Here is an 18,709-nt window from a genome sequence, read left to right as displayed (position 1 = left end):
TATTTTTCAAATTTTTCTTAAACAGGCAGCACTCTTTACTCTGCAACTGTAAAACAGTAGATTGGTCTGCAGACCCATGTTCTATGATGGAGGGGCCCATTTCAAAAGATAAAGGGTGGATAGCTACTTTTTATGAACAATTTAGAATTCACACATAGAAAGCTTATTTCTGTATGTGTGAGGGGGCCTTCAAGGCCCTTCACATACAGAATACTAGTTGAGGGGCCCATGATGATTTCTAGCTTGTTCAATTTTAATGAGTATCCTTATATTTAGGCTATTCCTTTTTGGACCCCGTTATTGACATGAGTGACTTGACTTTGACTATGCAACATGAAAAGTTACTATCAGTATCTCTGGCTAAGGGCCCCCCTGAGCCCTTGGGCTCCTGCCCGGTGTGCCCGTGCAGTAATCCACCCCTGCCGGATGTCCTACTTCATGCGGCCAAGATTGTTAGTGTTGAAAAGTGCATCCAATTTGGGCAATTCTGACCCACAATCCAGTGCGCACGTGAACTGACGTCACATCGACGAAGCCTCCATATGAAAACAAATGGGGATGAGACGGATATAAAAGCAAGAGGCAAGATCAAGGAGCCATGTTAGGATGAAATAAGAGAGTAAAAGTATGTCCCAATAGTAGCATACTGCATCCTAACTAGATTCTTTTTATCGTCGGATGTAGTATGTAGAATAGAAAGAGGAGGAGATTCACAACACAACCACTTCTTTCTTTCGCCGTCAAGAACCCAAAACAACTTTGCTTGCCAAATAAAGTCAAGTACCGGTAAATGAAATCCTTGTTTCCTGGTGATTGGTGGCTCCAGTAGAACTCTTCACTACACTAGTCATGGAAGAGGCAAGATCAAGGAGCCATGTTATGATGAAATAAAAGAGTAAAAGTATGTCCCAATAGTATGCCTACTGCATCCTAACTAGATTCTTTTTATCGTCAGATGTAGTATGTAGAATAGAAAAAAGAAAGAGGAGATTCGGAACGCAGGGTTGGTATTCATACAGATCACAGGATTCAGAGATACACAAAAAAAATGACGCTTTATTTTGAAGTTACAAACAGACTTCCTGTTCAGGTATTTACAAAAAACAAAAGAATAAAATTTATATAAAAAAAGTCTTTCTGCGCATCGAGCCGGCGCAGTCCGTGATCAAACTCCCACAATGCTTTGCTTCACTCCGACGTCTCCTCCTCTTTCACTTTCTTCTTCTTTTTCTTCTTTTTGGCGCTTTCACCGACCTGGAAAACAGACGTGCACACACCACGTTAAACATTGTATACACACACATACCAGGTTATCTGACAATGTTTATGTTAAGAAATATTAAACAATTTTTATCTATACACTTCTCTTCTCTTTTTAAGATATTTTTTGGGGCATTTTTATGCTTTATTTGACAGTGCAGAGAGGGGAGTGACATGCAGAGAACGACCGCGAGTGGGAATCGAACCCGGGTCTGCTGCTGGGCCCAGCCCGGGAGGGGGACGCCCTACCAACTGAGCTAAAGGCGCCCCTGTCTATACACTTCTCTATCTATTTGCAAGTTTATGTACTCGTGTATTTTTCTGTATATTATTTAACAAAATATGTTGCACTTTTGTCTGTGAATCTGTATTTTTGGAAATAAAATTAGACCCCCCCCCCCCCCAAAAAAAGCAATGATAGGTTTTAGTAAATAATGGCCGAATAGACAGTTAAACATTGTATATACTTAACATGTTCCTTATAACATTTTGTATTAGTGGGTTTACTGAAGACTTGATCAATGGAAGGAGAAGTGAGTATTTGATATATTGCCAATATAAATTTCAAAAAACTTCATATTTCTGAATGGTTGGGATTTTAGTGATTCAGGGGTTATCTACATTTCCTTATTAGTCATCAGGGATTGGTCAAACAGCTAAGCTACTCATCAGGGATTGGTCAGACAGCCAAGAGAAGTGGTGACATCACTGATATCAGCTCATTATGCGAAACCATCTCAGTATCATCACTCCAGTTCCCAATAATATAGTTTTTCTTAATGCCTTTGTCATGGGTATACGCTCACCCAGGAACAGCTGGCGTAGTAAAAACACTACCGCTCTTGTCCAAAGGGGGGCGCTAGAATTAACACAAACTAGAAAGTTCCTCAGAGACACTTTCAGATAATTTTTTATTCCAAATATATAGTTTAAATCTTAATATTTTTCCTTCAAAATCTGTTGCATTTCTTTGATAGATACAATTTTTTTTATTCAAAATATACAGTCTTTAAATACATTTTTAAAATATATTTTTTTAAACCTAAGTGTAAAGATCTCAGATAAGGCTCTAAGATAGTGCTTCCAGAGTCTACATCGAGACTATTTAGAATAATTTAAACGTCCTTTAAACATACAATGGAGAATTCAGGTCCAGGCTAATAGATTAAAAGCTTTTTATCATTTTATAACTCAAACTCACCTCTGCGTCTGGCTCGGCGGCCGGCTCCTCCTCCGCGGCCTCTACCTCCTCCAGTTTAGCTTTCTTTTCTTTCTTCTTTTTCTTCTTCTCTTTCTTCTCCTCCGCACTGGGAGTGTCTGGCGTCGCGGTCTCTCCATCGCTCTCCTCTCGTTTCCTCTGTGGAGGGACAATACGTCACAATCAGGGTCGATTTAATAACTTAAAGCACCGATAGTTTAACCCTTATGCCCCATTAAAAAAAAGTTACACTAGGACCGTTAAGTACATTTTGACCTTTAAACTGCATTAAAATGATGAAAAAATCAATATTTTTTCACAATTTCCCCCCCCCATTTTTTTCATGAAGGGGTTGTTATTCAATTTATGTTGCGATTTAATAAATCCCAAATAAAAATTAACCCTTTAGATGCCATTTTTGATAATATACCACTAAGCGCTTTTTTGAAAAATACACATAAATTCTTCTGTGAAGGGACAATACATCGCAATCAGGGTTGATGGAATAACTTAAAAACACACTGATAGTTTAAACAATGTCCTTAGAAACCTGGAGAGTAGTCGTTTGTTTTGATGTTCACTTTTTCAGTTGCGTGTTCTTTGAAAAAAATAAAAATAAAATCATATAATCCAAAAATAAAGTATTTAAAGAGGCGGTTTGATGTAATAACTTGCACCTTAAAAAACACACCGATAGTTTAAACAATGTCCTTAGAATCCTGGAGAATAGTCGTTTGTTTTGTCTGTTTTCACGTTCACTTTCAATTGTTATTTGGAAAATAAATTTAAAAGAAATCCCAAAATAAAGTAACTATATATATAATATTAAAGAGTTTGATGCATTGGAAACAGACTGATTTAAATGTGCTTTTAACTTTAATAGCAGAAGTCTTATAGAAATGTCTAAACGTGTCCCAGCAGCCATCAGGAAAGGGTGATAGATAGTAGGTCCACACAGCCCGCAGGCTAAGGACTATCTCCTGTCATCATGTGGCTGAACACAACTATTAGTCTAATGTTTCTGTGTGTGTGCGACTTCTTACTGGAAATACATTCTAATAATGTATTGGATTTATATAGCGTTTTTCTAGGCTTTCAAAGGTTAAGCTTTATTTTCCCTTGTCAAGTACTTTGTAGCCCTGTTTAGATAAATATAACAATATACTATTTACACACACACTCACTAATTAAAGCTGGGGTATATGATTTCTTTAGTTAACATGAGCTGTACACTTTGACCAATCAGAGCGAGGCTCCGATTCTCTGTTCTTATTGGCTGTTGGGACTGTCCATTCCCTTTGGCACGACTTTGTTGGTGTAGAGCGTGTCAGGGAGGGACCATAGGGGAGGGACCAAAGAGAACAAGTGGAGCGGTTGAGGTATTTGGATTCAACTCTCTATCCCAACTGCCATTTTCTCCCCAAATCCTCCACCCCAGCTTTAAAGGAGTAAATAAAATCTAAGTCAGTGGATTATTGCTGGTGATTTTACCTTAGCTGGTGCATCTCCCTCCTCCACCTCTTCCTTCACTTCTTTAGGCTTTGACGTGCTGGAGAGACAAACCAAAACGTTTATGAAGCAAATTTAAAAAGGTTTAGAATGTGGTGACATACCGGTAGGCGTACACACACACACACACAGATTGCACATTTTAGATGAATTACTGAAATAAACAAACTGTTGCATGATATTCTAGTTTTTGGAGTTTCACCTGCATATCTGTCACACTGTCAATCAGAAATCAAACTGTTTGTTGAAGCAAGTTTGTTTGTTTGAAAAGTTTTTTTTAGCCGTTTAGAGGTTTAGAATGTGGTGACCTCACTAGGACATCATGTGCTCAGGTCAGAATGCTGCTCAGCGATTGGCCGACAGACTATGACATCACTGAGAGATTCTGTAGCAGACTTACTCCCTCAGAGAGCACGGCAGCGCAATGAGGGATAACCGTCTGCATTTAACACACACACTATATAAACACTCACTCTGCATTCACACACACACACACTAAATAAAAATACACCCTTGCTTTGTGTTGGGCCGAATAAAGCCCGTTAACTGTGGTATAATAAGCACATTCCACAGCCTGTTGTGAGCTATTGCTTAAACATTGAATGGCCTCCAGGGGCGCTGCATCTCTCCAGTCATTCCTAAACCTGTCACTATGACCGGAGGCTTTTTTTTTTTTTAACCTTTATTTATACAGGTATACAAGACTCTTTTTCAAGGGAGACCTGTTCCCATTTACACGTTACCATTCATACACCGATAGCAGCAGGCTAACTATCGACATTCACACGAGGCAAGGTGGGTGAAGTGTCTTTGCCCAAGGACACAACAACTATGACAAAGGTGGCAGGGCGGGAATCGAACCTCCAACCCTTTGATCGGCCGACCTGCTCTACCAAAATAATTCATTAAGATTGAATTCTTTGGTTTCTCTCCCACGCGTCGACTGACAAACAGGCGTGGCGCTCTCCCTGTTCTATCCAAAGCTAAATACAAACAGTTTCTGAACTATATCTAACAGTGCAATGACTCTTACCTGTAGTCCACGTATCCGGTCTTCCACTCCCCCGGCGTGCTGCCGTTGGGTTTACCGTGTTTATCCAGGAGACCTTTCTGAATCATCTGCTTCTTCTGACTCGCCTGAGACGGAGAGAGAGAAAGAGAGAGAGAGAAACACAGAGAGAGAGGGAGAGAGAGAGAGAGAGAGAGAGAAAGAGAGAGACAGAGAGAGAGAAAGAAAGAGAGAGAAACACAGAGAAAGAGAGAGGGAGAGAGACAGAGAAAGAAAGAGAGAGTGGGAGAGAGACGGACAGAGAGAGAGAGAGAGAAAGAGAGAGAGAGGGAGGGAGAGAGAGAGTTAAAATGGAGAAACTTCTGACACATTTAAAGTTTAGAGTGATAAAAGTTTGATAATATATGGAAACATTCAGGTGGAGTGATTCTGGAGAACGCTTGTTAAAAATCAGTGAATATCTCCTTACAATCTGTACTACGTGTGCATACTGAAAATGAGTTATGTTAATACACAGCCTAGGCTCTGTAAACTAGGGCCCACCGTGGCTATCAACATACCAGTTTACAGAAGCTAGGCTGTGATTTTCTCTACTTATGACATCTATTGCAGCATGTCCGTCCTGGGAGAGGGATCCCTTACTCTGTCGACTCTCCCTGAGATTTCTTAAATTTTTTATTCCCGGTAAAGGGTTTTTACTGGGAGTTTTTTTCTCAGCCGAGCTAAGGGTGTAAGGGCAGGGTGTCATATTGTATCATATTGTATCAGATATCATATTGTATGAAATGTAAAGCCCACTGAGACAAATTTGTTTGTGATTTTGGGCTATACAAATAAAACTGATTTGATTTGTGTATGAACGCGTTGTCTCATCCCTGATTGAGACGGTTCAGCCACTGAGCTGCTGCCGTCTCACCCACAGAGAAGAATCACTGTTCCCTTCATCGACAACTCACCCAGCCACCGAGAGACTGAGCCAGTGCTTTTTAGAAGGGTTTACAGAGCCTAGGCTGAGTATCAACACCAGTTTACAGAGCCTAGGCTGAGTATTAACAGGTTTACAGAGCCTAGGCTGTGTATTAACACCAGTTTACAGAGCCTAGGCTGTGTATTAACACATGTAAATACAGGCTGAATGAATGTTACTTTTGGGCCAAGCCACTGGTAGACTGAGCAAGGGGAGTTTACAGAATCTAGGCTGTGTAATAGTAGTAGGCTAACTGGCTCACTTACAGTTGATCAGTGTGCAATGTCCTTTAAATAAACCAATACATAGTACCACATGTAAATACAGGCTGAATGAATGTTACTTTTGGGCCCAGCCACTAATAGACTGAGCAAGCGCTTTTGGAAGTGCTTTTGGAAGGGGATTTTACAGAGTCCAGGATGTGTATTAACACCAGTTTACAGAGCCCAGGCTGTAAATAAATAAATACATACAGTCTGAGTGTTACCAAAGAGTCTGCTAAATGACATGTAATGTGTTACCTTGGGTCCCAGCCCCCACTTCCTGGGGTACGTGTCTCTCCATCATTATCTACTACATCTAACCCTTACCCTCTAACCCTAAGTGCTTTTACAGAGCCTAGGCTGTGTATTAACAGGTTAAATGCAGGCTACACAGGGAGTGTTACCTTGGGTCCCAGCCCCCACTTCCTGGGGTACGTGTCTCTCTCCATGATGACTCGTTTGATCTTTGCTACGATGCCGTGGTCACACGTCGAGATCACCGCCGTCGTCATGAGCGCCACGGCTAACCAGGAAACAAGAGTGACATCAGAGTTAGTGGTCGACCAATAGCATCACTACAAAGCTATGACATCACAGCAGCCATTCGTCTGATTTTCGGGGTGGTTGTGTGTACTGTATGCGTGTACTTTTTTGTCTGTATAAAAAAAATTATATATAATATTAAAGAGTTTGAGGCATTGAGAACAGACTGATTTAAATGTGCTTATAACTTTAATAACAGAAGTCTTATAGAAATGTTTCAGTGTCCCAGGAGCCATCAGGAAAGGGTGATAGATAGTAGGTCCACACAGCCCGCAGGCTAAGGACTATCTCCTGTCATCATGTGGCTGAAGTATACACACATATGAACGCTAACACACACACACACACACACTGCTAATACACAGTAACAAACCTTACACAACAAACAAAGCCTGCTACTAACTTATAATCCTATTCGTGTGTTTTTATTTTTATTCTAAACACAAAATATGAAAATATATATTTGCTTCTCTTTCTTTCTTTCTTCAAATGAAGACAAACTGTTAACACAAACTGAAGGACAGACAGACAGACACACAGACTGACAGACAGACAGACAGACAGTAGCCCTTACCTGTGCAGATGGCCTCTCCCTTGGTTGTTATCACTACGATGTCTTGGTTCATCTCTATTCCGTCTTCGTACCGTAGGACTCCTGGAAGCATGATCTTAGCTCCGTAGCAGATCGCATTAATCTGAGGGGACAATACATCTGTTCATTAATACACAACCACAATGATTTTTCTTTAACCTTTATTTCTACAGGTAAATCCCATTGAGACCGAAGACTCTTTTGCAAGGGAGACCTGTTTTCCTTTCCCACGTTACCATTCACACACACACACATTCATACACCGATAGCAGCAGGTTAACTATCGACATTCACACGAGGCAAGGTGGGTGAAGTGTCTTGCCCAAGGACACAACAACCATGACACAGGTGGCAGGGCGGGGATCGAACCTCCAACCCTTTGATCATCGGCCGACCCGCTCTACCACCTGAGACACAGTCGCCCACACAGTTAATAAATGATACGCTCATTTATTAATACACACAACCAAGATTGACACACATTACCATTGCCAGACCGGTATTACTGGGGTTATAGTTGCAATATATTTTTAAAATGTATATACTATCTATGGTTTTTACTACCTGTCCAATTCTTATAACAATGATATCTCCTGTAGGTTTTATTGTCACGTTTATTTATGCATTGTATGGGACGGTTTCTTCTTTTTAAAACGTTCACTTATCAATGGGAGATTTCCCTGTACGTCTGTCAGCGATGTACATTGTGTTCTGGTCCGTTGATGAGCTAGGTGAGGATTGACTCTTCTAGTTCAGAGGTACAGACCAGGTTAGTCTAGCACAGAGTTAAGACAAGGGCAGACACAGGCCAGCCTTGGGTGTTCACTGTGCACTGAAGGTTACTACAACAGACACACAGTAACAGACACAGACAGTAACAGACACAGGCAGGCCCGGAGTGGCTAATCGGGAGAACCGGGAGCATTCCCGGTGGGCCGCTCTGGTTTTTGGGCTGCGAGGGCCGGCCCAGTCATGGCACTGGGTTAAAATATCATTTTACCTATTGGTGCATTAAAAATCACAGTATTAGTCCGCAGTTAAGTTACTGCTAATGGAAACTGACCATTTCCTACAGCTTCAGTTTCACATTAAAAGCATCTAACTGGCGTAACGTGAGATTACTTTTATTTTGAAGCAGAATTTAGGGCCTCCTAGCCCTGCTGCGTGTCTCTCTCTAGCAGCATGTCGGACTACGAGGTGAAAGATAACTTGTAATTCTGCGCTCATACCAAAGGCTTTATGAAAGTTAGTCACAGCCCCCAGTCATATATGTTCAATGCATGCTCGGGACAATGGCGACTGGAGCGTCGGCTGCACTGGGATGAGCCAGAATCCGAACATGTTGGCCTATTCGGATGAGCACGGATAATGAGATGATCGATCCGAATATGTTTACTTCGCGAATAATCTCGTTATTATTCAGGAAACAACTATTTATTTATTTTGCCTATCATGCACTAAATTGACGCGGCGCGTTCTGCCTTAACTTGAGTGGCACCTATCAGCTGTTCATCTCCGCTGCCGTGGCAGAAAAGAGATAGACCAGCTGCGTTTATGCATGGCCCCGTGAGCTGCGGTCTCTCCATTCCGCTGGATGTTTGTGACCCCGAGTCACCTTCAGTCCCTCCTGACTTTTATTTATTTCAAATCTCTGAACGTGAACCACGTCTCTTCATTTAATAAAATCGATCTTTAAATATTCGATCTGCAAACACTTCGCTTGTTTAGTTCATACAATCTGTTTATAACTAAGAGATTTGCTCAAAAAAAGTTTCGTTTTTGTGCGTTGATCAATTAGACCTCTAGATTATAAAACGCTGTTTCCTAGTCTAAAGTAATTATTCATTGAACTAAGTTAGAAATTAAAAAAGAGAGGGAGAGAGAGAGATAGCGAGACAGAGATAGGCCTATGAGAGACAGAGGGAGAGTGAGAGAGAAGAGGGAAATAAACGGGCAAAATAAATCTTATCTAGATCGATGATACAACTTAGTTTAGTTAAAAATAAAAAGGGACAGAGATGAAAAAATAAAATAAATTGGGCAAGTTTATGATTTACTGTGATGTAATAGGCCTACTGTTTCAGACTCTGAATGTTCAATGTCCCCCAGTCAAACGTGTAGGGGCTTAGACAGTTATAATGAGAGAGAGAAACAGATGAGTACAGTATGAGGAAAATATGCCTATCTCATTATTGATAATATGCCAATATTAAATCAATTTGAGGCTCTGAAGGGACAATAATTGTTGTTTTTTTCACACATAAGCCCATAAGCCCCAGCCACTTCCGGTTTCATATCCGAATACAGGTAGCCTACATATAGATAGGCTAATTGTGTTTGTTGAACAGATAGCCTACAGATAATGACGTCTCCGTACACTCCTACTGCACATAGTAGCACCATGGCAGGCACCTGAGTAGGCTATAGGCTAAACAGGAGCATTTGAGTCCACACAGTCTAAAAACACAGAATTACAAGGGTGCAGAGAACAGTGCACTTTTGCAGACGTACATATTAAGGTTGTTATTACATTACATTAATAATGTCGGCGTGAAAGTGGGCTGATCTGAGGCATGAAACTCCAGGGCTGAAAATGAGTCCCACTCCGGCCCTGGACACAGGCCAGGCTTGGGTGTTCACTGTGCACTGAGGGTTACTACAACAGACACACAGTAACAGACACAGACAGTAACGGACACAGGCCAGGCTTGGGTGTTCACTGTGCACTGAGGGTTACTACAACAGACACACAGTAACAGACACAGACAGTAACGGACACAGGCCAGGCTTGGGTGTTCACTGTGCAATGAGGGTTACTACTACTAATGGCCTCTAGGGGACAATACAGATCAAATCACTGCCACACACACACAGTGGTGCTTAATGTGGAAAAGGGGATTAACTAAGATGTATACTTCCGCCTTTTCAGGTAAATCAATGGAATATGGTTTAGTTCTTACTTGTGAAATGATCTTAAATTAGTTTGTTTATATTATATATTTTTTAGATTATTGATGTCTGAAATAAAAGTTATCAATTATACTACTGCTGCTGGATGAAAAACTAGTGACCCTTCTGGGACAATATTGATCAAATCAAGGCCCCACACAGACGGACAGTAACAGACACACACACACAGACAGACAGTAAGTAAAACACACACACACAGACAGTGACACAGACAGTAACAGAAAAACACACATACAGACAGTAACAGACAGACAGTAACACACACACACACACACACACAGACACACACACACAGACAGTAAAACACAGACAGACAGACAGTAACACACACACAGAAACACACATACAGACAGTGACACAGACAGTAACAGACACACACATACAGACAGTAACAGACAGACAGACAGTAGAACACACAGTAGACAGTAGAGTGTACTCACAGCGCTGTCTTTCATCACGATGCGTTTGTGTGAGATCAGGAGTTTCTCGAGCGGGAAAACGACGCGGCGCAGATACGTCTCGTCTTTGTTGTGATCCAGCTGCCACTGGGCGTCCATTACGTCATGCATCGTCACCATGTGGTCCTGGGAGGGGGGTGGGGGGGTTTACATTAAAATACATATAGATATACACACATTATACTTTAAAGTGTCTCCAAGGAACTTTTCAGTGCATGTTAATTCTAGCGCCCCCTTTGGACAAAAGCGGTAGTGTTTTTACCACGCCAGCTGTTGTTCCTGGGTGAGCGTATACCCATGACAAAGGCATTAAGAAAAAATATATATATAAAAATAGCATTCTTTGCACTGATGGTCTGGTTTGCTGTTACATGTAATTTATGATCATCAGAGGAACAATGAGACTGTTTCAGAAATATTTAAAAGTTCCTCGTAGCACCTTTAAAACAGTCATTCAGAACCGTAACTATCATATTCAAGTGTTTTTATATGCAAAACAAAATATATAAAAATGAAATCCTGAACTAGTGTGTAGTCAGCGCTGATGTAAGCAGTGAGGTCGTTGTGACATCACGATGAGGTCACTGGTGACATCACGGCAGATTCTGTTCCAAAGTTTAATTAGCCGCCGCGCACCGAGCAGCGCGACGAACACTCAACACTTGGAACCCAGTGTGTGTGTGAGAGAATGAGTGTGTGTGTGTGTGTGAGAATGAGAGTGTGTGTGTGTGAGAGAATGAGAGTGTGTGTGTGTGTGAGAATGAGAGTGTGTGTGTGAGAGAATGAGAGTGTGTGTGTGTGAGAATGAGTGTGTGTGTGTGAGAGATTAAGAGTGCTTGTGTGTGAGAATGAGAGTGTGTGTGTGTGAGAATGAGAGTGCTTGTGTATGTGTGAGAATGAGTGTGTGTGTGTGAGAGATTAAGAGTGTGTGTGTGTGTGTGTGTGTGTGTGTGAGAGAGAGTGAGTGGGTGTGTGTAAGAGAGTGTGAATGAGTGTGTGTAAGAGATAGAGGGTGGGTGTGTGTGTGTGTGTGAGAGATTAAGAGTGTGTGTGTGAGAGAGAGTGAGTGGGTGTGTGTAAGAGAGAGTGTGAATGTGTGTGAGAGAGAGTGTGTGTGAGAGGGAGTGTGTGAGTGAGAGAGAGTGTGTGTATGTGTGAGAGAGAGTGGGAGAGTGTATGTCTGAGAGAGGGAGTGAGTGTGTGTGAGAGAGGGGAACCCATGACAAAGGCATTATTAAGAAACTATATAAAAATAGCATTCTTTGCACTGATGATCATAAATTACATCTAACAGCAAAACTAAACCATCAGACCGTTTAAAATATTAAAAAGTTCCTCGTAGCTACTTCAAAATAAAGCTTTATATATAAAAATGAATAAACACAGTAAGTTGTGACACACAAACAGTAAAGTAAACGTACGTGCTCTCCCAGTACGCCCGAGCGGACCCTTCTGAGCTCCTGCATCTGAGCCCCCGTCCCCAGCATCAGACCCAGGTGGACACACAGCGTACGGATGTAGGTCCCCGCCTCACAGCTCACCCAGAAGATGCCTGCAGAATACACAGACAGACACACAGGGTTACAACCACATACACTCTTTCCTACCCATGTATTGTGGGGAGATTTATTTTTTTCATATTCAGATAGTCAGGGGATTGGTCAGACAGCTAAGCTACTCATCAGGGATTGGTCAGACAGCCAAGAGAAGTGGTGACATCACTGATATCAGCTCATTTTTGCGAAACCATCTCAGTATCATCACTCCAGTTCCCAGGTGTGTCTCTGTTAGTGTGTTACAGTGTGTGTGCATGTATTCTTACTTAGCCTATCAGTTTACCCTCTTTGTTAGTATGTCAGTGTATGTGGCTGGATCTGTGTGTATGTATATATTCTCACCCAGCCGTCTCTCCGGGTCGTACTCTATCAGTTTGCTCTCGTAGATGGTTCTGACTCTCAGTTGTCTCTTGACGGCGGCGATGAGAGGAGGACGCTGGAACAGAGCGCCGGTTAACTGCTCCATGGCCTGGAGACGGAGAGAGAGAGAGGGAGGGAGGGAGGGAGGGGGAGAGAGAGAGAGACAGAGAATTTAAGTTTATATTATACTTCTTCCTACTCCTTTTCAGGCATATCAATTAAATGTATGTAATTTGTTCATTTTAATTTCTGGTGAAATAATTTGATCATAATTTGTTTATTTTTTATATTGTTTTGTTAATTTGATATGTCTGAAATACACCAACCAATGTTTGACATCTATAAAATGGTGGTTGACATGATTGTGTTACCCCAAGTTTAAAGGAAAAACAAACGTGTAATCCCATTTAAACATCAGAAATATTCAGAGATATTTTAGGTTTTCTTAAATGACAGAAACGATGCCGGGCCGTTTAGAGTGTGTATTTAATCCGTTAGCGATGCTAAGCTACGGTCTACTCATCAGGGATTGGTCAGACAGCTAAACTACTCATCAGGGATTGGTCAGACAGCCAAGAGAAGTGGTGACATCACTGATATCAGCTCATTATGCGAAACCATCTCAGCATCATCACTCCAGTCCCCAACAACCAATCACAGCGTGCTAAATATAAAAGGCTGATTAAAGCAGGAAGGTGTGTGTGTGTGTGTGTGTGGGAGAGTGTGTGTGTCTCCCGGCTGTGTGTGTGTGTGTGAGACAGAGTATGTGTGTTTGTCCCGGCTGTGTGTGACAGTGAGTGAGTCAGTGAGTGTGTGTGTGTGAGACAGTGTGTGTGAGAGACGGGGTGTGTGTGTGTGTGTGTGTGTGAGAGACCCACCCGGGCGAGTGTGTGTTCGCTCTCTATGGCGTTGTGTAGCCGGACAATGCCGACGTATTCTTTGCCTGAAACACAGAGAGTAGAGATCAATCACTGTTTGATGTCCCAACAACGTGCGTAGGCAGGTAACAAACACTGAAGCAGGTTTAATAGGTCTACATAGTAAAAGAAAAGAGCGTTTTAATGTGCTGCTTAACATTCACGTTTAGTTTAAACAATGTCCTTAGGAACTTGTAAAGTAGAGTATGCCATGTTAAGTTTATTTTATCTTTTGTTTGGGTGTTCAATTTTTCAGTTTGTGTTCTTAAAAAGAATTAAAAAAATTCAATCAAAATATAACAGTTAACAGGGCGTGGTCATCAACTGTTTGTATTACTTACACGTTCAAAATAAAGAAAATCAATCAATCTCTGTCACTAAACAAAAGACACTTGTTCCGATGAAATAAAATTCTAAACAGGAATCAGTAAATGGTGCTCTTACCGGCGCTTTGTTGGCTCTTAACCAATCGCGTGGCTCTGTCCACACAGACGATCAGACATCCCGTGACCTTTGGGTCCAGAGTGCCGCTGTGACCCGTCTTCTCCACGCGCAGGATCCTCCGTATCCACGCCACCACCTCATGAGACGACGGGTTGGCGGGTTTGTCTAGGTTTATGAAGCCAGACCTGAGAGGGCAAAACATCATGTTAGCTTAGCATTAACACAAGGCTTTATTATAGGGTTAGCTTAGCATTAACACAAGGCTTTATTATAGGGTTAGCTTAGCATTAACACAGGGCTTTATTACATATTAAATAGCACCAACACAGGGCCTTAGGGTTAGGTTATCAGGCCACCACCTCATGAGACGAAGGGTTGGCGGGTTAATCTAGGTTTATGAAGCCAGACCTGGTAATAATGATTCATATTAATACAGGGCTTTTATTTGTTCTTGTTTGTCAATATTGTTTGTATATTTTTATCATTTGTTTTGTCTTTATTGTATATAAAAAAAGAAAACAAAAAATATTGATAAATGAAAATAAATACGGGGCTTTATTACAGGGCTAGTCATCAGGCTACATCTTAATCTTATCGGCCAAATGGACTCCATCTTTAAAGGTGCTCTGAGGAACTCAGTTTGTGTTTATTCAAGCGCCCTCTTTCAACTAAAGCGGCAGTGTTTTTACCACACCAGCTGTGACATGTAATTTATGATCAGAGGAAAAATTTGACTTTCAGAAATATTTAAAAGTTCCACGTAGCTACTTTAACGTTGTCTCATCCCTGATTGAGACGGTTCAGCCACTGAGCTGCTGCCGTCTCACCCACAGAGAAGAATCACTGTTCCCTTCATCGACAACTCACCCAGCCACCGAGAGACTGAGCCAGTGCTTTTTAGAAGGGTTTACAGAGCCTAGGCTGTGTATTAACACCAGTTTACAGAGCCTAGGCTAGGGGTTTAAACTACAAGCCAGAATCACTGACTACAAATTTTAAGAACAGGCAGTTGAGAAGTGAGGTTAGTAATTCTGGAGAACACTTGTTAAAAAAATAAAAATAAAAAAATCAGTGAATATCTCCATACTGTGTGCTTGTCAATACTCAGCCTAGGCTCTGTAAACTGGCATGTTGCTATACTAGACAGGCTGTGTGTGTGTTTCAGTAGGAGTTATTACTGTGTGTGCGTGTCAATACTCAGCCTAGACTCTGTAAACTGGCCTGTAGCTATACTAGACAGTGTGTGTGTGTGTTAATACTCAGCCTAGGCTCTGTAAACTGGCCTGTAGCTTTACTAGACAGTGTGTGTGTGTGTGTTCTTACTTGATGTAGTCGGAGATGTTTCTCTTCAGAGGGTTGGATCCGTTGGGCAGCGGAGTGTAGTGAGCCGTCCGTATGTTCAGCTTGTCAAAGTTCTAACGAGACAGAAAGGCTTTTATTATGACAGGCCTACAGCAAACTATACAAGGCTTTATTTTGAAAATTATTCTTTATACGTTGATTTAAATAAACTTTATGCTGGCATTTGTATAATTTCTTAGGTCTAAAATAATGTTTTTAAAATTTCCAAGTATATAATAAACACTAACTTAAAACCAATTCCAGTGCAGCCATATACTAGGTAATAGTTCCATCTTGATAGCTTTCAGTTTACAATTTTATTTTGAAAAGCGTCTTGTAACACTGGTTTTAAGGGGACCTATAAAAATAAGGTTTAACTATATACAATAAGAACATTTTGTATTATTATCAATGGTGAATTTCCTCCTGTTTACAAAATGAACTAATTTATGTAAAAAAAATGTGTCCAATTTTTTATTATTATTATAACACGTGTGTAAATAATGTTTTACCAAATACATGTGTTGTATTATTGTCAATGATGGATTTCCTTCTGTTGATAAAAGCGAACTTTTTTACTTTTTTTAAACCAATTCCAGTCCAGCCATATACCAGGCAATAGCTTTCAGTTTACAATTTTATTTTGAAAAGCGCCTTGTAACACTGGTTTTAAGGGGACATATAAAAATAAAGTTTGACTATATACAGTAAATACATTTTGTTTTGTATTATTGTCAATTATGGAATTCCTTCTGTTGATAAAAGCTAACTTTTTTACTTTGTCAAGATTTTTTTCTTCTTTTTTTCAACCCTTATGTCATCACATGATCAGCTCAGTTAAATCGTCTTGGAGACGGTCCATCAGTCTCGTCTCTCTCACGGTTCAGGTTGTTGTTCAGCAGAACGCCAAACAGACCGTTACCATGGTGAAGAGGCCACGCCCCCAGAACGGGAGAACGGCAAAGACAAGATGGTCGCCGCTCAGAGAATGGATAAACAGATTCATCACGTCACACGATGACACGGGGAGATTATTAGACTTGACCAATCAGAGCGAGGCTGTGATTCTTAAAAAAACAAATCGATTCTCTGTTCTTATTGGGACTGTCAACTGTTCAAATCTCTATCCCAACTGCTATTTTCTCCCCAAATTCTCCACCCCTGCTTTTTCGTCTAGTGGCCTATGGTGGTACTACAGTAAGTGTTTGTGTGTCTTACTGTAGGAGGGTGCATGTGTTACCATTTATAAGAGGTTAGAAATAACTTGTCTGGACCAATTAATCAAATAAAAGATTTTCAGATCAAGGCTAAGTTATAGTAAATTCACTGCCATGTGTTTCTGTTGAAAAAATAATCTATTAGATATAAAAGGGTTTTTCCTGGTAAACTCAGGTGTGCGTCTAGTGTTAGGGTTGTACTACAGTAGGTTGATTGTGTGTTGCTGTAAATAACATGCATTTAAAATAGGGTTTCCACGCCTATTTAGTCACACCAGCATGGCACAGTTGAAGCTTTACACAAGTCTGCAGCAAAGTCTGATATAACCATTTAGGTCAAAGTATGTGAGCTCTGTAAGGTGTGTGTTACCTTGAGGCTCTAACTCAGGTCTATTAACCCAGCCAGGTGTGTGTCTCCATGTAATAAAGGTGTGTGTGTGTGTGTGTGTGTGTGTGTGTGTGTTACCTTGAGCAGCAGGGGCCACTCCGATGTGTCCAGAGTGGGGACCTTGGTCTCTGGCTGGATGAAGAAGTCTCCACTCTGCTGGATCTCCTGGGAAAGACACAATTAAAACCCTTTTAGTTTCATTTCATCCACAGATTAAAAACTTTAAAATCAGTTAGTTATCTTCACGTTTACTCCTACACGCCAGTCGAAAAGAACCAGTTCCTTTTAGAATGTCTGTCTGATAAGCAACAAAACACTTTACAGCTAAAAACAACAAGAACATTAAAGTGTTTATTGAGACTTACTCCAACATCGTCACCGTTGATCTTCTTGACCTTTTTCTTCTTTTTCGCTGATACTGAAAAGAAAAACATTTAACGTTACAATATGAAACCATGCAGGTTTGTCTATGTATCATCCATAACATGTCTTCTTTCATACTAGTATAAATCAAAGGTCCAACATGTACATTCAGGTGTTCATTTGACTAAACCTTGTCTGTTTGCGTCTGTATATTTCTCCTATACAACCATCTTTAACGGACATCTCAAAAAAAATTCTCAATACTCTGAACCAAAAAAAATCTCAACTTCTAAAGCACTTACATCAACTAAACTTTCCATAATCATTCTCAGCACTATTCTGAAGGTTATTACAGAAGGATTTGGTCATTGATTTATGATATATTACCTTATTTTAAAAAAACGTGCTGAAAATTCATTTAAGACGTGTACATAGTAACGTTTTCACTAAATTTATTAAAAATCTGTTAAGACACTTATACGCTGCAAAAAAGTAAAGGTTTTAGCCAACTTCTAGATTTGAGAGATGCTATTAAACATATAATTAAGTTAAATGTTGCTAAGTAAATGTGCAAAGCAAATTTTTTCAAACCGGTTAGGAAAATCTACTCGTCTACTTTCTACTTATAGTTTTAAGGTCAGTAATCAACTGGCAGTTTCATGATATCTAAAGGCTAAATATTTCACACTGTTAACCTGCAATGCAAAAATATTAAAACGATTCTTAAAATGTGCACATGTTCTTAAACCGGTTAGGAAAAAAAATCTACTAATAGTTTTAATGCGAGTAGTCAACTGGCAGTTTCATGATATCTACAGGCTAAATATATCACCCTGTTAACCTGCCGTTTTAAAGCATTAAACCGATTATGAGCCGATCCATACTTCTGAAATAAACCTAAAGTTAGCTGGACACGTGTCTCTGCGGCACCACGTGGGAAGTTAGCAACACGTGGCTAGCGATGCTAACAGGCCTGGCCACTGGATACTAAAACATCCCATAATACTCCTCCTGTTACACACAGCAGGACCAGACTGCAGGATTAGATATATAAGCCTTTAAACTTGTTAAAATATCCAGAATGTGTCACTTAACCATTGAAAATAGTACACAACTCTAAATGCGTAATTCAATGGTTGTGGCTAACTGCGCATGTGTAGGATTCGCTATGTGCATGAGCTTAAAGACAGGATACACAGTTATAATGCCACGCAGTGAAAGTTAATGAAAATGTCTAAATAAAGCGATAAAAAACAAAGTTAAAAGTCAAAATTGTTGCAGCGCTGCGACTCGCTCACTCACCCTCTGTGTCCGCCATGTTGAACTGACTGACTGAGCGCGTGGGAGACGGTAC

The 18,709-nt window shown here is 40.6% G+C and overlaps 1 protein-coding gene across 1 annotated transcript; it reads right to left on the bottom strand.

The window, feature by feature from the left end:
* Positions 1-1,036: 1,036 nt before the first annotated feature.
* On the bottom strand, positions 1,037-18,709 carry dkc1 (dyskeratosis congenita 1, dyskerin). Its single transcript, XM_080041946.1, has 15 exons — positions 18,658-18,709; positions 17,358-17,410; positions 17,071-17,157; positions 15,370-15,461; positions 14,047-14,231; positions 13,564-13,628; positions 12,668-12,794; positions 12,191-12,321; positions 10,752-10,895; positions 7,324-7,444; positions 6,611-6,729; positions 5,001-5,104; positions 3,950-4,007; positions 2,462-2,617; positions 1,037-1,254 (listed from the first exon to the last, which is right to left on the bottom strand). The coding sequence occupies exons 1-15, from the start codon at positions 18,671-18,673 to the stop codon at positions 1,189-1,191; spliced, it is 1,524 nt and encodes a 507-aa protein (XP_079898072.1). The 5' UTR covers positions 18,674-18,709; the 3' UTR covers positions 1,037-1,188.

This window comes from Ammodytes marinus (genome assembly GCF_949987685.1).
Source record: "Ammodytes marinus genome assembly, chromosome: 15".
Taxonomy (NCBI): Eukaryota; Metazoa; Chordata; class Actinopteri; order Uranoscopiformes; family Ammodytidae; genus Ammodytes; species Ammodytes marinus.
Note: the sequence above shows the minus strand (reverse complement) of the source record. Positions and strands in the feature narration are given on the sequence as shown.